The sequence below is a fragment of the Microcebus murinus genome, chromosome 4 (assembly GCF_040939455.1).
Source record: "Microcebus murinus isolate Inina chromosome 4, M.murinus_Inina_mat1.0, whole genome shotgun sequence".
NCBI lineage: Eukaryota > Metazoa > Chordata > Mammalia > Primates > Cheirogaleidae > Microcebus > Microcebus murinus.
The window spans coordinates 38,277,464-38,304,888 of NC_134107.1; the positions used below are offsets into that span (position 1 = coordinate 38,277,464).

At 33.0% G+C, this 27,425-nt stretch overlaps 1 protein-coding gene across 1 annotated transcript in view; it reads right to left on the reverse strand.

The window, feature by feature from the left end:
* ANO3 (anoctamin 3) overlaps window positions 1-4,785 on the reverse strand; it is a 368,098-nt gene extending 363,313 nt beyond the window's left edge. Inside the window, exon 1 of the mRNA XM_012744641.3 lies at window positions 4,507-4,785. Within this exon, the coding sequence (XP_012600095.1) occupies window positions 4,507-4,660 (154 nt within the window). The 5' untranslated portion in view covers window positions 4,661-4,785. The remainder of the gene's footprint in view (window positions 1-4,506) is intronic.
* Between the last annotated feature and the right edge of the window lie 22,640 nt (window positions 4,786-27,425).

Sequence of the window (27,425 nt, forward strand, 5' to 3'; positions counted from 1 at the left end):
TTGATAGGGTTACTATGTAATGTTTATAAAAGTTTTATGTTTACTCTTCTGGCTCCATGTTTTTGAAAACATGGCATTTTTGGGGATCATATGAGACTTTAAAATCTGTCTGCCTTAGAAGAGCAGGACAGTTAATTGTTCAGTTACACTTCAGTATAGTAGGTCTGACTTTTCTGTTATCAGGTAGATGTGATATCAAGAAATCTGAGGGATGACATTTATTTTAGTGGGCTGTGCAAAGGGCAAAGAATTATTTGACCCATATTCCTTAGCTTCATTTTTGGTAACAAGTAGCTGCGTGTTTCTGGGTAAGTAATTTCAAGTAAATCTTTTTCAGCTAATGATAAAAGAAAAAAAAAAGGATTCCTCTTTGTCTTAAAGAGTTATGAGTCTATAACAAACCAATACCTTGCTAAGATTTTTAGATATTTTTCAGAATAGATATTTAAAGAAGGAAACGACTCTCTTATGGAAATGAGTTAAATGAGATTTTTAAAGACACAGCAATCATATCAACGTCTAGTACTTAATGATAGCTCATCAAGAGTCTAGGATTAGTTTACTAACGGCTTATTTAATGGAATAAACTCTCTAATATAGACAGGGAAATATGATTAATGATGTTAAATGGTTCTCAAAGTGCTTCATTGATAGATAGGGCATATTCAAAATTGACAGTAATTATATAAAATAAGTGTTAATACTTATTTTTCTATAGACTAAGTAGTCTTGTTTAGATTATCATTAAGTGAATGTCTTTTATTAAAAAAAATCAACTCAGCTATTCTGAATTGAACATCAAAAACCAATAAGTGTATTAGTGATTAAAAAAATCTGTATTTGAAATATGGTAGTTAATTATAATAATTAACTTCTTCATGCCTCAACACATTGTAGGGAAAGTTAAATGAGATTAGAATGTCAAGTGTTTGGCATAGTAATTGCAATAGTATATACTATTTTTCTTGTTTTTCCTTATTACTGCCATAGTATTATGGAGAGTAGTGATTACTGATTATGGATTAAATCCATTTCTGGAATACAGAAAAGTATTTTTCCCCATGGTAGTATTTTTAAACTTAATTTCCAAGCAATGTGGGGGATAAAAATGGACAGTGAATTTAGGAATGGAGAACATCTTAAGAGCTCTTCGACTTAGCTCTCTTGGCTGGCCCTGCTTTCTCTCCACTCACCCTCTTCCCACATACTCTTACTATATATGTGTGACTTTGGCCCAACTACTCTGCTTCTTCAGTTTTTGGGTTTGCCTTCTACTGAATAGAGTTTACATAAATGAACATTTAACTCACAGATATTTTATGGAAACTATCCAGATTCTGTATGTATGAGATGTTTATAAGTTATTATATGAAAGAAAGGTCTAAATATTGGTTTTCATGATAAAGGGACACTTCGTTTTAGACATACCTACTCAACTTTCTATTAACTAACCTTCTTTTGTTATATTTTATTTTCCCATACTAGGAATATGTGTTCATAAATGTTAAAAATGTACTGCCACATTATTGAGTTTAAAAGGATAAATCTCTTTTATTTCTACTATCACTTTATTTTTATGTTCATATAGGCACCCCAGCCACTAACTCTCTGTCCTAAGTATTCAATAAATATATTTTGAATGAATACATAAAACTTGACTGTATTAAAAATAGGGCAAGAAGATCTAGCACACCAAATAAATTCTGGAATGTTCAATGCTCTTTAAAAATTTCAAATGAAGGACAAAGTCTACATTGTTTCTATTCTGAACAGCACCATCAGGTAGCAAATTGTGTGATAATTTTAATACAATAGTTTTGCAAATGAAATATGTATATAACTTGACTTAAACAAATATTCCCTTTTTATAGGTCAATTTTGTTTTTTATTTTTTATTATTATAGATTCAGAAGGTATAAGTACAGCTTGTTACATGGATACACTGTATAAGAGTGAAGTCTGGGCTTTTCCTGCAACCATTGAGTGAATAGTATACATTGTATCCATTAGGTAATATCTCATGTCTCACCCTTCTTGTATCCTCCTACCTTTCTGAGTATCCAATGTATACTATCCTAATCTTTAGGCCCATGTGTACACACTATTTAGCTCCCACTTACAAGTGAGAATATATGTTATTGGACTTTCTTTCCTTACCAAAGAAAACTCATTAAAAAGATATACTGTCATGAATGTAATAATTTCATCATTTATTTCATCATATTTATTACATGTGTATCACGCATATGCCACAAAGAATGGAGAAATGACATTTATCTTTAAGGAACGATCTAATAGGAAATATGGACATACATATTTATAACAAAAATTGAAATGTGAACATTTTCATATATTAGATATATATATATATTTGTAGATGTTCCCTTGTACAGAGAGATAACTATAGGCATTTGAGAAGAAGATAGAATTTTACCTTAAAGGGATCTTAATAAATGGAGGCAGATGGAAATAATTATTAAAAATCATCTTGAAAGAATAATATGAACAGTCATTGGAAAGTGTAAATCATTCTTGTGAAATATGTGTAGGTTATGTGAGGCTTGAAATGTTTTTAAACAGGCAGAGTTTAAAACACAGGTTACAAAGAGTTATGGAAACTGTAAAAAAAAAAGATAAGAATGAGTCAGACTTGTGTTTCAGGGAAGATTTTCTGGCTGTCAGTGGGCAGGAGGCTTATTACAAAAAACCTGGAGGAAATGAGAACACTTAGGAGTCTATCCAGGTGCCTGTACTGGGGGAAATGAAGAGAGTCAGTCTTTCATTTGCTCAGTCAGGCAGTCAGTAAGTGAACAGAATTTTAAGATTTTAAGGAATTTTTACTGCCATGATGGACAAAGAGGTAGAGAAGATACATATTAAACTAATATGCATATAAACAAACACATACATGCTTGCAATAAATACTAAAAATATTTGAGATAATTTATGGGTCATTGATAAACATAAAGACACAAAAAGGAGGCATCTTTAGGTACCTAAGCTGAGATGTGTTGAATTTGAGGTACAGCCAGGATAATGAGGTGGAAGTGCCTTCTAGATTCTTTATAGTATGCAGCTGTAGGAAGACATTATACCTACGCTATAAATGTGTAGGTAAACTGCATAAAGACAACAACTGAACTTAATGGAATAGATAACTCTGACAGAGATGACTAGAAGGCAAAAAATGGTGAAAAGAGCATGAGTATTTAAACTATCATTAAACTGTAATATACTTTGTTTGTAAACCTCATTTTTTTCATCCAAATCTACTGTATAAAGCTATGTATAAAAGAATTGATTTCCCCAATTCTATGAAATTCAAAACCCAATCAAACACTCAATTTAAGGGGAAGAAACAGCATGGAGATCTTTTTTCTTATAGTTGAATGAAAATTTACAAAAGGATGTCTTATCTGCTGATTAGAAAACTGCCTATACTATAAAACAACTCAGATAATATAATACAAAAAGAAGCTATGAACAAATAAGCGATTGGTTGTGGGTTACATAAAACTTATTTCCAAGCAATCCATACTAAAGAAGGGTGCCAAAATTCTTAGAAGAACCTTGTAGGTTTTGAAATGAAATTTATTATTTCTACAAGTATTTTTCATTGGACAAAAACCACTGTCCAGTAACATCCAGAACTATGAAGGCTTTGCTCTACTTTTACATTCACACTACAATGCTTTCTTTTATGAGAAAATATACACAAATAATCATGAAGTTTTACTTTAGAAAAACATTTAAAATATCAACTATTTATTATATGAAAGTTTTCTACAAATCACAATTAATTTATTGTTGACATATCAGACCTCTTCATTGTAAAGCAAACCCTCAGAATTTTTAATGAATGCAAACTATTAGTATATAGCATTGTTCCCTCAGAACTACACAGCAAGAATGAAAACTGTGAGATTCTGAATAAAAAACAATCATAGGTAGCAAAAAAAATGTTCTTTACATTGAATTCCATCAATTGTCAACCCATGTAGAATCTAAGTCAGGTTATAAAATACTATAACTAAAAGAAATATTCTCTTGTTCTTAATGAAGAGGTAAAATACAAATATATATATTATCTTTTATCCAATTATGTAAAAGAAATCAGAAATAAAAAGAGATGAATTGAAGATGGCAAGATTTTTCCTGTAGTTTATGGATAAGATCCCTGATGTCATCAGTCATTCATTCCAAAGGAAATTAAGCCTTGATAGGCCCGAGTATTCAGAGAAACAAAGTCTATTTTAGTATTAACATTTTTCTGAGTTTACTGAAATTTTTTTTTTGACATTTCACTTTATACACAAAACTCTCAACCCTCTGTTCTTTTTGTAAAAATCTATTTATACGTTTTGGGAAAAAAATAACCGAAGAAACTAAAATTGGCATCAGCTGTAAAGTAGACATTATTAACATTTATTTTTCACAAGTCAGACAATAAAGAAGTACAGATGTAGGTTAAGATACTCCAACATAGCAATCTAAAGGTTCACTTACCAGTGGGAACAGAACTGGAGTGCTGAAGTTCCAACTGACTAGAATCCCCAGAAAGTTCAGTCAAACAGGTTAAAGTAAAAGATGAGTTTGAAGCATGTTCATGTCTGAAGCCTTCAGGAGAAAGATTATCCAGTTCATAATTTAAAGCTGACATTGCAAAACTCTCAAGGAATTATGAAAAGCAAAGTTCACACTACTGAACTTTTAAAAATTTATAGGAAAGTAAAAAAAACCAAAAAACACTGTATTATAATCAGTAGTAACTCCAGGCTTTCCTGTAATTATCTTCAATTGGAAATCCAAAGGGGGAAAAATAAACCACATAGGGCTGACTCTAAGAAGTTTTCTGTATTCACCCCTTTCCTAGGGCAATTAACTTCAACAGGATGGATGGATTTTAGCGGTGTTTTTCTTGAAGATATATTTTGCCTTTAAATGATAGCATCACTCACCCCATCTCAGAGAGAATGCATTGAAAAGTAAAATGGGCTAAGTGAAGATATGGGCAAGGCTGCAGAGAGATGCTTTTAGTAAGTTGGTATTAGAAGTTCTCACTCACATTTCTGCATCCAAGAGATCAGCTGGGTGGGGCTAAGGACTGTCAGGGAATTCAACTTTATTCCACTGGGCAGCTCATCAGAGGAATGCTTTAATTAGAAAAAAGTTAATCCTAAATGTTATTTCCTGGATGAGGGTTGTGAGACTGTTGTCCTGCTGCTTATTGAAAGACGACCATGATTGTGGAGATTAAAAGATGAATTTTTAAAAAAGGATGGATAAAATGTATAGCTTGAGAAACACAAAAGATTGGATTTCACAATATAAGCAGGTGAATAAAAGAGCAAAATGCTAAAAAAGGGTAGCAATTGAAGGAGCTGATATTGTTGGATTATTTGAAAGGTAAAACACCTATATTGGTCACCTTAGAAAATTTAATTTGGGACCTCACCCTTATTTCTGCTCTGTCCCTTAGTACATGAATCCACTGAAGATTGCCAGGAGGTGCCCACTGATGACTTGTTAGGAGTAATTTAGCTAAAGCTATGCTGCAATTACAGGAGCAAAACTAGAAGAGGCTCAGATTGGCCCTTCATGGTCTGTTTTAATTCATTATTTATCATTAATTTATATTATTAATTTATTTATTTCTTCATTCAAGTGTTTATTGACCCTGCATTAGGTATTACACATCTAGCCAGAGTCATTATAGAGCATATAAACTGGATCTTATTTCAGTGGGAAAGAGAGCTGGGGCTGGGGATTTTTATTATAACCAAGTTATTAGGTATGGCAATAGATGTGCTTGCTACACATGAGGACTGACATATTTAAAGCATTTTTACTTTCCTGGTTCCACATTATGAGAAATATATCTATATCTATATATAAAGTTATATATATATATATGCTTAAGGTTTGGAAGTCAGTTGTTATAAAATGTATTCTGTACAAAAAGTGATATCTTTCTCATACATAGTTAAATAGTTATTATAATTGTGTAAACAAGTAAAGATAACTGAATCTCTGCTCCACATGCCTTTGTAAACTATTACTCAGGAGAGGAATGATTATCATTCCAACAGCATGAACAACTAACAAAATAAGCTATGCAGGACTAGGCCACCACTGTCCAGGAACAGGCATGAAAATCTTCAACTAAAAAAGATGACATGGCCAGTTATAATTACTGGTAATTATATAATACTTTTCTGATATAAGAAGTAAAATGGAGAATCAAAAATATACATGATAATTAAGTTGAGGAAAATATGGTTGGTAGGGAGAAGAAAAGAAAATATAGGGAAATGAATAATGATAAAAGGTATAAATACAGGTTAGAAAAGTAGAGAAGTTTCTAGAATCATAAAAGATGAGCTTTGCAATTCTTAACTAAAATATCTGTTATGAAATATGGTAGAGGACATTTTCTGAAAGATAGTCTAAATGGTTTGGTTTAACAGTTTGTCAAGGAGGTTTAACTACCAGAAAATTTCTCCCCTCTTTACCTTTGGTACATTGCCCAAATCCTGAAGTTTTCCCTGTTTCAAGTGATTCTTTAAAGAATATATTTACACAGAAAGGTGATTTGGCATGAGAACTGCCATTACAACAACCCGATAAATGATTTCTAACAAGACCCTAAGGGAGTGATAGCTCAGGTCACAGAGTAGTCTCATTCTCTTTAGCAGAAGCTCTTAAGTTTTTTAAGCATGAGGACATCTAGGGGAAAAAAAGAACACTATATATGTACGTGTGTGTGTGTGTGTATTTCTCCAGGCATTTCTCCCTCTTTACATATGATACTATTGTATTTTCAGTACCAGTATATAAAAATTGATGAATAATAATATAAAGCTACTTGAAATTCACTATCATTTAAAAATTATATTTTATTATTCATGTATACACCTTTGAAAATTTGTTCATGTATGTCTGAGATGCTACTGATTTTCTCTAAGGCAATTGTTAATATACAGGTGAGTTTATAAATTCCATGGTATTACTTGATATGACCTAAACATCCATAAATTAGGAATTGCTATTTTATAGTATATAGGGAATAACATTTTACTGATATTTATAATATAGATAAGCAAATTCTCTCAAGAAATTCACATCACTGTCCTTTTCTACTAGTGACCTAGGCACAGGCATCCTCTGAAACCTCTAGAACGTTGGTTACAAAGAACCTTTAGTTAATGTGGACACACATGAATTGGAACCCTCAGCATTTCTCTATTCTGAGTCTCTACTCTGAGCTTTTTTAACCTACATCCAGCCCCGTATAGACCTTAAGTCCTTAATGAGGTATCTTCCATGACATCTTAGCTAGCACTTTTACTTAAAATCGTATTTTGCAAATCTTAGAAAATACCAGTGTAAACTTTTCACTCATGTCATCTTTCACCCAGAACTCCTCCAATTGTCTTTTTTTCTTAGAGTGCAAACAGACGATGATAGGAAATGTCACACAGAAACCTCCTTTCTTTTGGTTGATTTAGCTGTGTGTATGTGTGTGTATATATGTGTGTGTGTGTGTGTGTGTGTAATCAATCTGAATCAGTTTGTCTTATTGCTATTTGTAATAAAGACAAACTGAGTGACCATTCACTGGCTATCAGTTATAATAAATTCAAGTCTCTGATCTTTCATTCACTTAAAACCTAAGCTGCATTTGCAAATCCTTCTCCCTCTCAGTCATGCTCAATTGTAATATAATATGTCTTGATTCTCTTAAAAGATCAAACCAAATTTATTTTATTTTAAAAACAGTTAAACTTATTGTTAATAATTGCAATTTTAACTGGAAGATAACAACATATTTTTTTCAAAATAAATTATTTTATTTCACAAATAATGCACACTCCACCACAATAAAATATCAGCTACTAAAGTAAGGTAAATTTGTTCTGCAGGACACAAGTAGTTGCTTCCTGAAAACCAGTCTGTGACTCTTCTAACATTATTCGCATTCAGGACACAAAATAGTCAAGATTGGGAGATTACAATAGAACTAGGTTCATGATAGAAAAATCAACAAATTAGACTTCATTGAAATTAAAAACTTTTGCTCTGAAAAGACCTTGTTAATTAATAAAACAAAAGCCATAGAATGGGAGAAAGTATTTGCAAGTCACATTATCTGATAAAGGTTTTATATCTAGAATATATAAAGAGCACTCTATTCTCAATGGTAAAAATATATATATAATCCAATTAAAAGATGTACAAACAAGTTAAAGATATACTTTCATTAAAAATGAATAGGCATTTGGAAAATGAGGACATAAAACATAGTTTAGCACTAATAGCCATTAGAAAAAGGAAAATTCAAGTTGTAATGTGATGAGAAACCACTACCAACCCATTAGAATACCTGAAAAAATGACACTTGGATATTTATATTATACTAAATGCTGACAAGAATACATAAAAAGTGAATCTTTCTTACATTCCTGGTGAGAATGAAACAACCATTCTGGAAACCAGTTTGGTAGATTCTTATAAAACTAAAACATGCAACTACCATACAAATGACCAATAACCCTGTTGGATCTTTATCCTAGAATAATAAAAACAAAGTGTTCACAGAAAAACCTGTATATCAATATTCATAGCAGTTCTGAGAGCTCATATAAGCTGCAAATTGCATAACAACATATTTTTACACAAGAATAACAAACTTGTTTCTCACAGTTTTCTGTATATTATATTTATAGCATCCCAAATAAACAGTTCTTAGAAATGTAATCAGACAATATATTTTCATTATCTCAGATGTTTTGCTCTTCCCAAAATTGTGTGAAACAAGTCACTGGACATACAGTTATTATTTTTCTGGTTTTAGAATGACTCTTTGAACTTATAATTTTATCCCCTATCTCTTCCCTCAGAATGCCTTTGAGCTAACTGAAGAAAATTTTTAAATGAAGTGTGGTGAAACGGTAAAGTCTCGAAAATTTGACAAAATTCTGGAATGTTCAGTAGAGGTGACTGCTGAACAGATGGAGGGAGTAATAGGCAATTCCATGAGAACTAAAAGGAAATAGTTAAGGAACAAGTGAAGAATTTTACTCAGCACAGCCATGGAAAAGTTCCCCAGCCCCAAACCTCAGTACAGAGCAGGAGAGACTGAAGGACAGAGCAGGATATGTTGCTTTGTCCCTAAGCATCATTTGATTCTGACCCCGAAACAAGAAGATGAGAGATTAGTGCACAATTGTTTCCTTTTTTTTGTCTTTTTCTTTCAGAATATTATGGGAGTACAAGTGTTTTGGTCATGTACATTGCTTTTGTACTGCTTGAGTCAAAGTTGTAAGTGTGCCCATCACCCAGATAGTGTACACTGTGCCTGTTAGGTATAATTTCCCCTAACAAAGGAGATGATTGTATCACAATTCATTTCCTTAATTAGGTGTCATAGACATAGAAGGCATAGAAGGATATATTCCCCAGCTAACTGTAGAGTGTCCGAAGAAACTGAAGAAAATTAGTCTTTTTAGTAGTGAAATTGTGGTACACACTCAAGCAATCCCCCAACCTCCCCTAGTTTTCAATAACCTTTGCACTCAAATCTATTCAATGGGGTGGAAGCAGAAGCCAAATCAGTAAGTCACAGGAACTTGTCTATTTTAACAAATTTCTACATACATTTCATACATAGATTTTAACAAAATCCTATATACACACTCTCCAGGAGCTACAGTTGGCACACATCACATGTTGAGTAAAATGCAGGTCATTGCCTGCCAAGAGTCATCTCTGCTTCACTTAAACTGCTGTGTTCTGATAGTTTGATTTTCACCTAGGCATTCTGAATGCATTCTTCATTCTGACCCACTCTGATGTATTAACCACTGCCTGCAAGAAGTTAGCCCAGAGACCCCAGCAAGAGTAACATGAACAGTGGGTAAACAAAACTCATACCTCGCACTGTTATCAATATTGATAAGACTAGACCTCTAATAATGAAGGTGGGGGGAGAGATGAACTAACAGTTTAAAAAACAAATTGAGCTATCAACAATAAGATCAAATAAACTTTACCATATCATAGTAAATGCCTAAAATAGAAGATAATTTTATTTCTTCGTTTCAATAAAATTTGTGAGAATAAAACAAACTGCTAGGGATAGGAAGTAATCGGAGGGAAAAAAAGGTGTTGAAAATGAGTAAAAACACACTTTTAAAAGCTAACTCAATCAAGGCATTGGATAACAGGCGAATCACTGCTAAAAAGCACCTTGATTGATTAGAAAATTTAATTGAAAAATTATTTTAAATATAAACTAACAATTAACAAGTCTGAATCATGACAGAAAGGATGAAAATGCAGTAAATATAAGATAGAAACTTGAAAGAAAGAATGGAACCTATAATGAAAACATAAGAAAATGATAACAAATGGGTTTATTGTGAGAAAATAAGTGCTGATTCTTCAAATTAAAAGAACTATATTAATGCCAGGCAAAGGTAGCAATAGCAAAAGAAGAAACATATCTTGACAGCAAACATATCCTGATATGCTGTGAATTCCAAGTTTCAAAACAACATTTAACAAATTTCAATATGTAGTTGGGAGTGACAAGAGGAATGTTGTGCAAATCTGACAGAATGGAGGATTTCTTACCTTCAACATTAAGTGATAGAAGAATATAAAGCAAAGTTTATATGTATTTGATTTTAAAAGAGTATATCACCATAATTTAAAAAAAACCATGGCAACACAAAAACCTTGTAATATAGACAAGACTCAAAAATATATAACCCAAATGTCATTTCTGAAAACATTATTTGAGAAGTACTCTAGCCAAAAGGGAAAACAAACAAGTGAATCAAAATGAGGGATTCAAAAATAAAAACAATTATAACAAATGATAAACTAAAATAATCTGGTAAGACACTTATTTATGAGTAAATAATTGCTGAAAATTCAGTTCTGTTACAATGTAAATAATTAGAAGAGGATTTCATAATTTAAAAATTCAGATTATTCTAATAAAATTTAGGATAAAGAACAAAAACATTATCAAGCACAGAAATATAAGACCAATTAATTAATTAAAAGAAATCAGTAAGAAGGATGATAAATAAATAAAATGGCAACAAATAAGTAAAATCTCAGTAAAAGTGAGTTAAATGATCATATTAAACAAGTAAGGGCTCAGAATCTCAAGGTTTTCATGTATTTATAGCCAAGAAAAAAATAAGTAACAGGACTAAAACAGAACTATTTTACTTGCTATATAACTTTAACTTTATTGCATTTTATTTTATCTTACCATGGCTATTTTAGCCCACCAAGGATATTTTCCATATATCATTTTATATAATACCTCACATAACAGATTCATACACTGAATCAAAATTGCTTGAAACCATATAATCAAATTGATTATACATCCAAATACATTTTCTAAGACTCCAACAACTGCTAGGAGTACGCAAAAGGTGTTCTTATCACACTACATTTACGGTTCGCATAGGTAATGCATACTCCCAATGTCCTGGGTATTTGCTTCCTGTGTTTCTTGAACGAGCTTTCAGAAATTAACTTTGAGAATCAATCCCACAAACCAATGCATGTTTAAAAGCTCTACTTACAGCCAGAAACATTCAACTTAGCACAAGTTTCATTAGAAATAATGGAAAAGTTATTTCTTTGAATGCATTAGTGACACATATCTACAAATGAAAGCCACAAACATCCTTTTTGTCAGATCATATCGTCATTTACCACATTACATAACTGTTATCTGAAACCAGAGGTGCATTCTAATGCAGGAAAGATGATTATATGAATGTTCTTAAAAATGTGCTTTAGTGCCAAGCAATCAGGTACTTATCCATGTGGTTTCCCCAACTCCTGGGCCACAAAACTCCGCCTCCCCGCCTGGTGGAAAATTGTCTTTCATGAAACTTAGGGAGCCTGAGCAAGCAAGTGTATTTACAGCTGCTACAATGGCTCCCCATCTTTTGCATCGCCACCTGAGCTTCGCCTACCCACACCCCTTCCTGCCCCCGCAGGAGAATATCACGATTGCATTTTGCAAGAATGTAAAGACTTCATAAAATATATTTGCAAGACCAAAAATAAAAGAAAACATCTATTTGTCACGGAACAGGGCAGACATAACTGTGGATATTTGTGGAGCAGACTTTCAATTCAGTTTTAAAAAGCTTTATGATTCTGACTTAGTCCTGGTGCTCATATGGTTACTGATAAATGTGCCTTCTAACGTCCTCAGATCCAAAAAATTGAACATTATGTTTTAATGAATAACATATTGCAAATCTCAGTAGAGTTAGTAAGATAGATGAAAGTATGTTAGAAGAAAAACAAACACCTTTGTAAAACTACAAACTTGGTTTATTGGATATCTTACACTAAAGCCTATTTGCCATTTTATAAAATAATGGCTTGCAAGAGAGAAAAGTAATCATTTTCCTGACTTTTCATTCAAAATGATTAGAAAGGAAGCACAGTGTAATGGAAGAAGTGGTAAATATAAAACCATATGGACGTAGATTCAAATCCTGTCTTGTGCACTCAGTCCTTATGTACATCTGTTAAATTTATTTGGCTTATTTGAATCTATTTCCCTATGTATTCACATAAGAAGTAGAATATTGATACCCATCCCTAACAGCATTGTTTTAAGAGTAAATTAGATAATATATTCAAACTGCCAGGCTAGTATCTGACTCATGACCACCTATTTATTAAATGCATATTTGTTGAGCATCTGAAATATACTAGTCATTGCTTTAAGCATCATTTGCCAAAACAGTGGGAAAGATAGAATAAAGCCAATAAATCCATAATTTGACATGAAGAGGAGTAAGCATTATTAAAACATACATACACGGAGATACATACACACAGAGTGGGTAAAAAGACAGCATATGAAAGGGTAGTCAGGAAAGATTCTTTGGAGTTGTGATCTACATGAAAACTAAAAGGAAAGGAGAGGGTGTGCTTTGGAGGAAGAGGCATCCATGCAAAGGGAGGAGAGTCCATGAAAAGGGCATGTGCTCCACATGTTCAGGGACTGTTTGTAAAGGTTTTAGTATTCCCCTAGAATGTAAACTAGGAGATAATATCACACTTAGCATAAAGTAAGTTGTACAGCTAAATATAAAGACACTAGTGTCAGAGTACCTGGATCCATGTCCTGTGTCTACCTTTGGCAACTCACTTAACCTTCTGGACTTAGGTTTCCTTATCTGTAAAATGAGAAAAGCTATCATCAAGTGTTACTGTAAGAACTAAGTATGCTAAATATTAAGATGATGGCACGTGGTAAACACCAACAATTTTTAAAAAAATTAATAACAGAACAGAATAGAATCCCATGCTCATTTTACTAGAAAATCAATATTTATTTCCCAAGAATATAGTCTAACCAGAATTCTTGGATTTAACATTTTAAAATATGTCATAATTATGTGAAACTCGTGGGCATTATTTATTCTGGAAATATGCCTTTCCTGTTCTTCCCTTGTTTTGTTTTTTAGGGTGCTTTTTTGGATAGAATTAGATTTTGTTTCTTTCCAAAACTCTAGAAGTCTTATTTAAGAGTTCTGCTATCTCTTGAACATCAGTGAGCTAAACAAACATTCCGAAGATTGATGAATCATAAAATTCAAAGAATTTTAAAAGTGAAAAACAAATATTTTTGATGTTTTCTTTTTGAAAACTTTTGACAGTTGGATTAATGATTTTATCTACTTTAAACATGAGTGGAATTTGGCATTCTAATAAAATGCAGATTTCATTGCTTATAATAATGTCTTTTGCATTTAGACTATGAATTTGCTGCTTGCTTTCCCATGTATTTTCTTATCCAATCCTAACAACAACCTAGTGAAGTGGGTATCATTTTCCCTGCTTTCAAGGTATAGAAACTAAGATTAATACAGAGTCACTTAAAGTAACTGCCAGGTTAAGTGTTAGAGATGAAACTCAATCCTAGTCATCCTAAATCCAGCACTTATTCCTTATCCAAAAATATCTGCCATTTTTTGTTAGTTTTTCATGATCTAAATATACCAGAAGTTTCACACCAATTGCTTCAGCTCATGGTGAGTATTTATTGCATTTATTAGTCATGAGATACACAATTAGATGTGTGTTTGGTGATTATTTGTGTAACATATCAATTGTCTCTTTCAATTTGCTTATAAACACCTTGATAGAAGGATTGACGATGTAGAGTTTTTGTTTGTTTGTTTTTAGTAACTCTCCCATAACCCATAAATGAGTAAAGTGAGTCTAGACATATAAGAGACACTTGGAAAACCTTTTATAAACAAAAAAATAAAATATCTGCACTTGGAAAGATTACAGGATTTAGAGCCACATAGATTTAGATTGAAATATGCTCTTTGCCATTTTCAGCTCTATGATCCTGGGTAGTGGTACAGAGCTTTATTCTCTTTATTTATTAAATGGAGCTAATAATCTCTTTCTACTGTGTCCAGTCTATGAATTAAATATAAATCATGTACGATGGTCTTGGACACATAGAAGCCATTGCAAAGGTGTTAATCTTCCACATTCCATCATCACCTATAGCTGTTAGAATGAATTGAACAAATACTGCATGTTTTTTCTTGTAACAAAAATAAGTTTACTTTTGAGTTGGTATTTCAAAGATCCATTAATGCTGTTGGTTGGTTTTTCAAATCATTTCATTTTGAGAAGCAAAATATGCCTTTTGTCCTTTGCAGCAGATTGGGCTGTTAGTCTCCATTTCACTTGTAATTCAAAGTTAGATTTTCAGTTCTTCCTTCCATTTAAATAATCTTTAAAATGATTTTCCCATAAATCTCAACCAATTATATGAAAGATATTGGAGAGGTATGAGAAAGTCTTCATAAATAATGCCATCTAGTTATCATAGACTTTAATGTATAAGATGGTGTCTGGCAATTTACAAAATTTTTTGTAAAGCTTTGGAAATCATCTGTAGCTGCTGTGAAAATGTACCTTGCAGATCTTCAACTATAGAGAGACTAATTGACATAAGGACAACAGCTATTGCTCTCCAAAGTCGGTCGCAGTGTTTTTGCTGAGGTTCCACTGCCTACAGCTGCACCTAGCTAATGATAGTTCAGCAGGACTAGAAGGTAGAGCCATTCTAGAAAGACTTCAACCTTGCCCAAACTCTATTAGACTATACAGTATTCTGGGACAATTCTACCTAACCTTTCCTCCTTCCTTCCTTCACAAATGGATGGATTTGCATCACAATCTACTTACTCTTCTAGTCTTTCTTGATCCCTTCCTTATTTTCTCTAGAAGAGGAATGTCCCTAATAAAATTCTTGCACACTTAAGTGTGCAGTTCACTTTGTGAACTGTTTCTTGGAGGAAATGAACTAACACATTGTTTATAATCAAACTAAAATATAAACAGAAAGAGCAAGTGGATGCTTGAGGAGCTGGAATGCCTAACACAAGAAAAAATTGAGAGTATTTAGCTTAAAGAAAAGATCTAGAATGTGTCCTCTTTCAGTAAACTATGCAAAGGGATCCTTCCAAAAACCAAACTTGAATGTATCTAGACTGCTTTAAAATTTTTCAAGTCAATATGATATAGGCAAATATTGTGAACTTCAAAGTCAGAAAGACTTAATTTGAATGAATAATAACCCTTCTACTTATCATCATATGCATGTAAAATTAGGTAAGACGTTGAAACCTTTTGAGTCTCATTTCCCTTTTTTATAAAATAAGAATGATAACTACCCATGAAGACATTATCCAGTAAAAATGTTCTCCCTTGATTGTTTATAATCCATATCATGAATCCAGTGCCCCTATCCTGATCTATTGCTTTTCACTCTCACTCTCCTTAACTCCTGATCCTTTATCTCCTGTCTTTGTTTCTGCACTCATGGGCCTGATGCTTAGTCCTTTCATTCTTTAAGTCTAGGTTTGAACTTTTCTACATATTCTGTCTGCTTCTGATTGATCTAGGTAGAAGCGTTAAAATCTGCCCTTCTGGTACCCAGACATGGATAAAACGAATAATCTTTCTCTCAGGTTTGCTTCAGATCTCAAGGCTATATGATGAGATTAGAGGCATAGGCAGGCTCCACCATGTGAAAAGATGCGAAATAGTAGAAGGTACATGCCATAAAATTTTGGAGAACTCACTGATGTCAAGAGAGATATAAATTATATTGCTCACACCTGCATATGTACTTACATTTCTTCAATAAACGGTGCACATGGAGCTTGACTTTCTAAATATTTCTGCTTTCCCCTCCCCATAGACAATTAATGCCCTCATATTATGTCCTACAAAGATGGCTTGATTCCTTTTAGTTATCAGCTTTAAGTCTTCTAATCTTTCCTCTAACATGTAAATTGGCTCTAATCATAATCTTTCCTCTAACATGTAAATTGGCTCTTAACATAAATTGAGGAATTAATCTAAAGCTGTCATACATGACTCAGGGTTATTAGGTACTATTTTAGACACTTAAATTTTAGCTACAAATTTTAATACAAAAATAGCTCTAGTTACATGAAAGAGTACCTCTAACTGACTGTAAAAGAGAAGACTGCATTTTGAAAGATGCTGCTCTTGCATAACACAATAGCAAGTTTGTAACTCAATCTCCTTCCACTGTCCCACTTTCATTTAAAATCTCCTCATCTCTTACAAGGAATATTGTTTTCATCTCCTGCCTGGTATCACTACCTACCTGCCTGCCGGCCTTTCTTCCCTTCCTTTTCTTTCTTTCTTCTCTTTCTTTTCTTTCTTTCCTTCTTTCTTTCTTTTCTTAGTCTTGCTCTATCATCTAGGCTAGAGTGCAGCCGTGTGATCATAGCTTATCACAACCTCAGACTCCTGGTCTCAAGCTATCCTATTGCCTCAGCATCCCAAACAGCTAGAACTACAGGTCTTCACCTCTACTCTTGCCTAATTTGTCTTATTTTTTTGTAGAGACAGGGGTTTGCTATGTTACCCAGGCTGGTCTTGAACTCTTGGCCTCAAGCAATCTTCCTGCTTCACCTTTCCAAAGTGTTAGGATTACAGGCATGAGCCACTGTGTCCAGCCACTGATTTTATTTTTCATTTAATTAATCAGTTGTTCAAATTTCCAATTAAATAATCCCTATTTTGGGAGTGGGCAAAATTTTTAATTTTAGATGATTTTAAAAATATAAAATGTAGTTCAAGGAAGAATATTTTTAAATGTCCATATTCTTACCTTACTGAATCAACAACCTTTAATATTTTGATATAATTGCTATTATTTTTTCAGAATTATAATTTTTTTAAATTTTATTTTAATAGATTTAGGGGTACAAATGTTTTTTTGTTGCATGGATGAATTTTATAGTGGAGAAGTCTAGGCTATTAATGTACCTGTCACCTGAATAGTGTACATTGTACTCAATGGGTAATTTTTCATCCAATTTCCATTGGAAAAATAGAACATTACACATAAAAGTGAAGAAATATTTTAAAATTATAGTTGTAAGTTATTCATTTGATTATGCTTATTACTCATTTAGGTTAAATAGTGAAAGAAAGGAATGAGTGAATTTCAAACAACTATGACAGGAAATTCAATTTAGGTTATAGATAACCAGTTGTGTAATGACGCTGGTTGGTTCTTTTTGAATTTATGGAGACAAACTTACAGACAGTAAATCTGGCCTTATAGAATGTACACTGGGCAATCATAAGTATCTTAAATCTCAATCAAACCAAAAGTTGCTTTGCAGAGTTGCTAAGATTATCTCTCTTCCTAGGCCTACAGCAAGTAAAATGACAAGAGGATTCTTACTAAATTATCCTTGGCAGCCACCTTTTGCAATGAGTTCCAATCTTGCTAGTTACAATATCACTGGCTGTAGATTGACTATAGGTACCAGCAGAAAGGACTAATATAGATAGATAGAAGACTTAGATAAAATGTGCCTCAGAAATGGAATTATTTAGTGGCTTTTAGGTGGCAGAATTAATCAGAATGTATATCCATTAAATTGGAGGAAAGAAAAGCAGCAGAATATATTAACAAGGTTTGCTGTGCATCAGACAATTTCAAAATCCTAATGTTTATTTATTACTTATGTGTCTCTGTGTGTCATACAGAAATACAGATTAATTTTGAGTAACAAATGGATTCTTTTGAAGTAGAGGCTAAAAATCATCTAATCTTCATGAAGATCTTATTAAACTGGCTTATGATATATTAAAGACTTCACAAGAATTTATCTCCAAAGGAAAAAAGAATATTTTATGTCTCAGATGGAATTTTTCATATTTGCTTCCAATTTAATAAAGACTCAGTTTATGACCCTAACCATATTGAGTCAAGTGGTAGGAAAAACATGTTTTCAGTTTTAAATTAAAAACATTTTCTAATTAATTATTCAAATAGTTGAACAGAGAAATATACTTCAAAAGTTTGTACATGCCTGAATCATTTTCAATATTTTTCTTTTCCCTTTGAAGTCAGCCAAGTCCTTCAGCACTGTAGGATTGTGAAAGCAGATATTTATATTGTTAAATAGAGTTTGACAATTTTCAAAAATGGAAAATGTATTGCACTAATTGGATAGGTTTTCTTGGCAGGGATCTAAAAGTCTACCTGCTAAGATTTAGGAGCATTTATTTCATATATGAACTCATCATTACTCTATTAAGCACTAATGATAAGTGGTTAAATGTAACATGTTTTGGATAAGCATTATGTTTTATAATCTCACAATTATCACAAAAGGAGTGGAGTATTTTTAATGTCTTTTTTGCAGAGAGAGAGGCTGAGAGAGGTTATGTTACATTCCAAGTTCACTCACAAAGTAAAAAAAGAGTCAAGATATGAAACTAGCTTCAGCCATAATATCAGCATCCTACTTAACAATAAAGAAAAAGGTAATGTAAGGATCTCTTTTCTCCAAGGAAAGGACTCTTGCTCCCTCTTAGAAATTTAATTCCCATTTTATTTATCAAGATTTATTTTCATGGCCGCAGAAGTTGAAAGGAGGTGGCTACCACAAATATATCATTCAATTAAGTTACCAAGGGAGAAAGTGTGTATTAGAAGGCTCTATGCCTAAATGGGAGTCTATTTCTTTCTTCTACTTTGTCTCACCTCATGGGAAAGAAGTCTTTCAGCATATTAACACATCACAATTATGATATGTATGAGAGGGAATCAAAATTTAAAAGAGATTTATATATAAATGTTCCTCGCTGAGTAATATCAGCAATAGCTAAAGGAACAATTATGGGAAACAAAATATCCTAGAGTGAAGGTGAGAAGATAAGAGCATGTGGGACAATGAAGGATGAGGCGATTTGAGGTAGCCATGAAAGGTTAGCAAACTTCCCTGGACAGATAACATTAGGTGAATGGGAAATAAAAGTTCTCCTATTCTTCAGACTCCAAGTTGCCATGAGTAAGACCAAATCCTTCCTGTGAATATTGAACCTGAGCACTTTCTCAGCTAGTGCAGGGCAATCCCAAATAAATGAAAGGATCAACGGATACTTGAACAGCTGATTGAGTGATATTTTGCCTATAGCCTTACAGTACCATAGGAACCAGTTGCTTTATTTATCTCAGAGGGATTAAAATAATTCAAATTCTTTGATGATTATTTAAACAAAATATTTTGGCTATTTCCATTTTTTCAAGTGGTTGTTATTTTATATTAGATTAATGGTTTTTAGAAAGGGATATGAAATGTTTGTTTCTCCTCTAAGTATTTGGTTGAGGGGCTCTTCAGAAACCTCTAACTCAGTCACTTAGATGAGCAAAAATATACAGAATCCATTAGCACTGTAGTAGCGTGCAATTTCAGTCAGTGCCCATATCATTTTGTTTCTGTTCTAAGGCTTTCTTTTTATTGGTCCTATCTAGCCTGCTTTAAGATTTCCTAATGACTTCGAAATCCCCATTGATGCATTCTAGAGAGTTTTCTTACTTAGATCAAAGATTTTGTAACACTAAAATCAACCAGGGTATTGGTCACTTAAAGCAATAAGGATCCTTGTTGTGATCAGATAAACCAGAACTGTGACTAGTTCCAAAATTAATCATCACCATCAAAGAACTTTGAGTTTATGTGCTGTCTTATAATTTTTTTATCTCTCCCTAATATTCAGGGCACTGAACTGCAGGAAGACTCCTAGGTATTTTGTGGTTCTCCCTATATAGGTCTCTCACCTCCTTAGTTAAATATATTTCTAAATAGTTAATTTTCTTTGATGCTATTGTGAAAGGTGTTATCTCTTTGATTTGATTCTCAGCTTAAGTGTTATTGGTGTATATGAAAGCCACTGATTTATGTGAATTGATTTTGTGTCCTGAGACTTTGCTGAATTTGTTTATCAATTCCAGGAGTCTCATGGTTGAATATTTGGGGTTTTCTAGATACAGTGTCATATCATCAGCAAAAAGTGAATGTTTGACCTCATCTACCCCACCTTGAATAACCTTGATTCCCCGCTCTTGTCTGATTACTCTGGCAAGGACTTCCAGCACTGTGTTGAACAGAGGTGGAGATAGTTGGCAACCTTGTCTGGTTTCAGTTCTAAGCAGGAATGCTTTCAATTTTTCCCCATTCAATATGATGTTGGCTGTGAGTTTATCATATATGGCTTTAATAATGTTGACATTTTAATCATATAATTTTAATCAATAATTTTGAGTTTTTAATCATAAAAGTGTGCTGAATTTTATCAAATGCTTTTTCTGCATCTATTGAGAGAATCATATGGTCTTTGTTCTTGTTTTTATTTATATGGTGAGTTACATTTATAGATTTGCATATGTTGAACCATCCTTGCATCTCTGGGATGAAGCCCACCTAGTCATGATGAATTATTTTTTTGATGTGCAGTTGAATTTGGTTTGTTAAGATTTTATTGAGAATTTTTGCATCTGTATTCATAAGGGATACTGGTTGGTAGTTTTATTTTTTCATTGTTTCCTTTCCTGGCTTTGGTATACAGGTGATATTGGCTTCATAGAATGTGTTGGGGGTGACTCCATCTTTTTCAATACTGTGGAATAATTTCTGCAGTATAGGTACCAGTTCTTTGTAGGTTTGGTAAAATTCAGATGTGAAAAATTTCAGAGGATGTAAACAGATGAAAAACCCTACTATGCTCATGGATCGGCAGAATCAATATTGTTAAAAGGTCTGTACTACCTATAGAATCAATGCAGTCCCTATCAAAATACCAACATCATTTTTGCTGTTTTAGAAAAAAATAATTCTATGCTTCATATGGAACCAGAGAAGACCCCATATAGCCAAAATAATCTTAAGCAAAAATAACAAATTGGGAGGCATCAATCTACCAGACTTCAAGCTATAATACAAGACTAGAGTAACCAAAACAGCATGGATTGGCACAAGAAAAGAGATATAGACCAATGGAACAGGACTGAGAACCCAGATATAAAACCATCCTCATATTGTCATTTAATTTTTGACAAAGCAGACAAAAATATATATTTGGAAAAGAATCCCTATTCAATAAATGGTGCTGGGAAAATTGGATAGCCACATGCAGAAGATTGAAATTGGATCCACACTTCTCACCTCTCACAAAAATCAACCCAAGATGAGTAACAGACTTAAACCTAAGATATGAAACCATAAGAATTCTATAAGAAAATGTTGGGAAAACTCTTATAAACATAAGCCTAGGCCTAATAATTTATAAAGAAGCCTAAGCCTAATAATTTATAAAGAAGACCTTCAAAGCAATGACAGCAACAACAAAAATAAATAAATGAGATGTGATCAAATTGAAAAGCTTCTGCACAGCCAAGGAAACTATCATTATAGTGAATAGAAAACTTACAGATTGGGAGAAAATATTTGCATGCTACACATCTGATAAAGTGAGGATAACTAGTATCTATATAGAACTTAGGAAAATCAACATGAAAAAATCAAACAACCCCAATAAAAAGTAGACAAAGGACATGAATGGAAACTTTTCAAAAGAAGACAGACTAATGGCCAACAAACATACGAAAAAATGCTCAACCTCTCTAATCATCAGGGAAATGCAAATCAAAACCATAATGAGGCATCACTTAACACTAGTGAAAATGGCTTTTATCAAAAAGTCCCAAAACAATAAATGCTGACATGGATGCAGGGAGATAGGAACACTCTTCTACTGCTGGTGGGACTGCAAGTTAGTATAACCTATATGGAAAGTAATATGGAGATACCTCAAAGAACTAAAAATAGAATTACCATTTGATCTAGCAACCCAACTACTAAGCATCTACCCAAGGGGAAAAAAGTCATTTTATAATAAAGATATCTGCATTTGAATGGTTATAGCAGCACAATTCACAATTGCAAACATGTGGAAACATCCCAAGTGTCCATCAATACATGAATGGATTAATAAAATGTGGTATCTATATACCACGGAGTATTATGCAACCATAAAAAACAGTGGTGATCTAGCACCTCTTGTATTATCCTGGATGGAGCTAGAGCCCATTCTTTTAAGGGAAGGATCGCAAGAATGATAAAACAAGCACCACATGTACTCATCATCAAACTGGTACTAACTGATCAACACTTAGGTGTACACATGGAAGTAATATTCATCAGGTTTTAGGCAAGTGGGAAGAGGGTGGAGGGGATGGGCAAATTCACAACTAATGGGTGGGGAGTGCACTGTCTGGGGGATGGGCATGCTTATAACTCTGACTTGGGTGGTGCAAAGGCAATGCATATAACTAAAAGGTTTGTACCCCCATAATATTCTGTAATTTAAAAAAGTCTCCTAAGTAAAGAAATGATAAAATACCCAAAAGTGCTTGATATATCTCTTGATTCTTTTTCAAATGCATATATAAGTAGATTCCCAACTGTGGTCCTTAGAATACCATTTTCTTTAAATGTTTGGAATTTTTTTTTAAATTTGTAATATAAGTCTCTCGATGATATTAACATACCCATAAGAATGCTAAAATTTCTTTGCACAATGCCAAAATATACTTTGTAGCAATGAGTCAGATTAACATAAATTCAGTTTTTCTGTAATTTATGTATTTCAAAACAGATCCAGATCCACTCTCCCCTGCTTTTTTGTTGGATGAGAAGTTACTAGCATCTTGGGAAACTCAGTGTGCCATAAAATACTTTGTGGGAAAAGCTGAATTCATTAAACCAGGCTGTCATCAATATTACAAGTATCTAGAAGGAGGAAATCACATAACAAATTGCCAGTTCACTATAATAATTTTTAGAAGTTCAGGCTGGTTAACATTAATATAAAGTATCAAAGCAACATCCAGCTTTAATGAAAGGTAGATTCTAGGATCAAAATATAATTATTCCCTGGGCCAGTAAATGACCTTTGCCTATGGAAGAATTCAATAGCATAAAAATGTCTTCATCTTTACTATGTACTTGTCAAGTCTATGAGTACAAATGTCACTAACTCTTGTACTATATAGTCCTAATGGAATTTTAATTTTTCCTCTTTATCTCCCTCCCAAGTATTATTTTTTTTACTGTTTTATGTTTCATGTTGCTTTAACTTGTATCATTTAACTTGTGTGATTTTCCATGAAAATAAATCTTTCTTTCATCTTTTTCTCTAAAATTATAGCATATTAACTTGTTTGAACTTCAGAAAGAATTCAAGCCAAGGAGGAAGCTGAATTGACATTTACTTCCCACGAAAATCTATAACCTTATGATGTGTTTTCTGCATAGTCTTCCTTTAGGAAAAAAAAGTCTGTTGTACCTATTTATCCATTTGTTTTACCTTCTTCTTATTTCTATAGTTTTTAAGTTTTGTGTACTATCGTAGCTATGCTGTTTACTTTTTAAAAGTCAGATGAATTTTTGTTTATTTTGGAAATTCCAAACTCATTTCTCATAAAACCAAGAGATCAATTTAGCCTGTGATGACTATCACACTTCAAAAATAAAGAAAAAATATTTTAGAACTGGAGTTCCTTGAAACAAACTAAAAATATATGCAAGTAAACAGGAAAAACATGTAAAAACAACTTTGGTAAAAGTCCAACTAATGATCTGATCTCCCTGTGAGTTCTTAAATGCTTTAAAGAATTATAGCATTTGTCAAAAACTACAGGTTTATCATTCCTTATTTCTTTTTAAAATAACTGACATGTACAGTTATATACAGATAAGAGTGAAGGTAGTAATGATAAGGAACTATTTTTGCTAACTAACGAGACATATGATATAGAAAGTATTAGCTAAGCTGCTTTTGACTGCAGTAATAAAAAACCCCAATGGCTTTTAGGACCTGAAGGTTAAAATGTAACTAAAAAGACAGAGATAGGGTGGTTTTACTAACTGCAGTGAGGTTCAGAATCACCAGGTTTTTGCTATGTTTCTCTGTGGTTCGTTGAGGCTGCCCTCTCTGATGGCACTGCTAACAGTCTTCCAGGCAATGGTTGTCTAGTGAAAAATAGAAGGAGAGATAATTCCCCTCTCTATTAAAAAAATTGAGTCTTAAGTGTTCACACCACACATATTATTATATGTGTGTGTGTGTGTGTGTGTACAAACTTTAGGAGGTAATGGATATGTTAATTGTGTTAATCACTTCACACATTGAAGTATAAATATATCAAAACATCATGCTGTACAACTTTAATATATATGATTTATATTTGTCAATTACACTTCAATTAAGCTGGAAAAAATTTTAGGTAGATCAATAGGTATAATTAGATGTAAAATACAAAACTGTAAAAATAAAACTAAAAAACAAACTTTTAAAAAAGTCCTGGGTTTGCCAGGACCTCTGGAATTAAAGGCTCCTACACAATAGCAAATGGCTAAAATTATTCTTATAAGGTCATCTAGAAGGTTCAGAATGCTTGTGAAATCAAATGAAATTGGAAATGGGTTCCTTTCTTTTTTCATTCATTTAGTCATTCCTAAAATAATTAAGAGTTTGTTATGTGCCTCACAAGAGCTATGAAGATAAATCAAGCAGAGATAGAGAGACATAAGTGTGTTCTCTTTAATACAACAATTAGGTAGGACCTTTCCACCTACATGAAAAGGATGAAAATCATGGGGAAAGAATTCTGAGAAGAAAAGAAATGGTCTGAGCCAACTGTGAGCACTGGCTGGTTTGAAATTCATTAGGACCAGTGTAACTGCCACACAGTAAGGGACAGGAATAAAAACAATGTTTGGCAGGACGCTTTTCTAAGATTTTGAGTAAAGTGCAATAATATTTTATTTACATTTTAAAAACATTGCTCTTATTGGTCTTGGGAAATTGACTATAGAGAATTAGGAGTGGAAATTAGAAGGCCATTTTAGGAGACATTTGCTATGTTATAGGCTGGAGATGGTGGCTTAAATTAATGGGCCCTTAATGAAATATATGAGAATTTACATAAATCAAGATACTTATGAAAATATAATATACCTAACAAATCTTGAGACTGTCATGTAGTTAAATTCTTCAATGGAGAAATTACCCTGAATAGCACTATGCTATTTCATCTACTTTTTAGCAGACTAGAAAGCAGACAAATGCAAAGTCCCTTTTTCTATCCAATGTTTAACTCTAAAGTTTCATCTTGGGAGGTGTTCTATAAATGCTGATTTGAATACTGTGTTCTCACAGAAGCATTCATGCTATATAATCCAAATGACACAAATCTAAATCTTTGCTTCACTTGCCATCTCTATAACCTTGGGCAAATTTCTGAACCTTTATATTCAGTTCTCTCATGTGTAGAGTATGGATAGTAACATGTAACTCAATAAATCATCTCTAGCATTAAGAGATACCATGAATATGGATGGAGGAGCACACTCCTTAGCATGTATTAGCAATTCAACAGGTATTAATTTATTCTCCCTTATCTTTAGATGTCATGAGAAATTTGACTGTAGGAAATTTAACTGCACAGTAAGAATCACTGCTGTAGCTCTGATGGGCAACTGTTTTTAAGGAAGAAGTTGGTCTTAATACCCAGTGGTCCAACAGTTACCCAGCAACTGCCAAAGGCTCTTAGAATAAGACGTGACTATGCCATGGAGATGAAGAAAAAAAAAATCTGCTTGTGCTGGGAATTTGTCCATTCTAGGCATAGATAATTTTCCTTTGGCAGAAGGCCTGAATGTTTACTGGCTTTGCTTTCTATTCTTTGAAAATGAGAAAAATAATTTTCCCATGAAAATTCTAAGTTCCCAGAGCTATCTTTCAAGAAGATTTTTGAGTAGACAAACTTTCTTATACTTTAACTAGGCATTCTGTGACCTTCAGCTACCATTGAGTAAAATAGTAAATCTCTATGATCTTCTTTCAAAATTGCACTTTCTATGCAAATTTGTGTACTATTATACATATATATTCCTTTAAAAAGTATTGACTGCTATTTATGTTGGCACACTGAAACATATGTTGATGTCTATTAGTGTTAGTCCTTATATCTGCACTAGATTAAAATGCAAAGACAAGCCAAACCCCCCAAACTATTTTGTGCATATAAGTATAGCTGAATTTTAGTAATTATAGCACCTACATAGTAATGGATGATCATGGGAACATGGGAGTGATCTTTATTTCACACTAATAACTTTAGTGCTTACCTTTTCAATCAAGTACCTACTTCATTGACACTTTTCTAGTGAAAGTCAGCCTAAAGTCTCCCTCTGTAACCAACACTTCCAATATTCCACTTTGCTGCTGCCTCTTGCTCTCACTTGGCTTTGGGCTTACTCAGACAGCTGTCTTTCGAGCATCTCTGTTCTTTCATTTTTTCTGTAGTATCCCTCACTTGGGACTGAGTTTCCTGATTCACAGGAACTTTTTGTGGCCACTATTTTCTACCACATAGTCAAACTTTTCTAGACTGATGTTCAAAAGCTTAGGGTTCTGGCTTTGGCCTTTCTTTCCACTGCTGTCTTTCACTCATTTATGGAGCTCTATATTTACTTGTAGCTGCAGTGTCAACCACCAAATTTCTCTGATTTCTACAGGGTAAGTGGATTCTCTCCTCTCTGAACTCTACTTTTAGCAATTCTTTTTGGAGCCCATCATACTGCACCTTCTGTGATGGATTAATGGGGTACTTTGAGACTGGCAGCTACCATTTCCCTCATGGTTAAGGTCCTTAGCTTGTTTCCCCACTCCTTCTATAAAGTGAAATCTACCTGTTTGAGAGAGGAGGAGGTAGCAACACAGGGATGGTTCCTTTATGTGTGGTACTACTAAACAAAACTTATTTTTATACAGTCAACCCAATTTAAACATTAATTTTGAATCCAATGTTAATATATTTATTTCAAAAGTTTATTAATTTTCATGTATTTCTGCATTATATGTTATTTATTAAAATTATGTTTAAACAAAGTCTTTATTATAAAATCAAATAGAATTTTGTACATAGAAATTATACA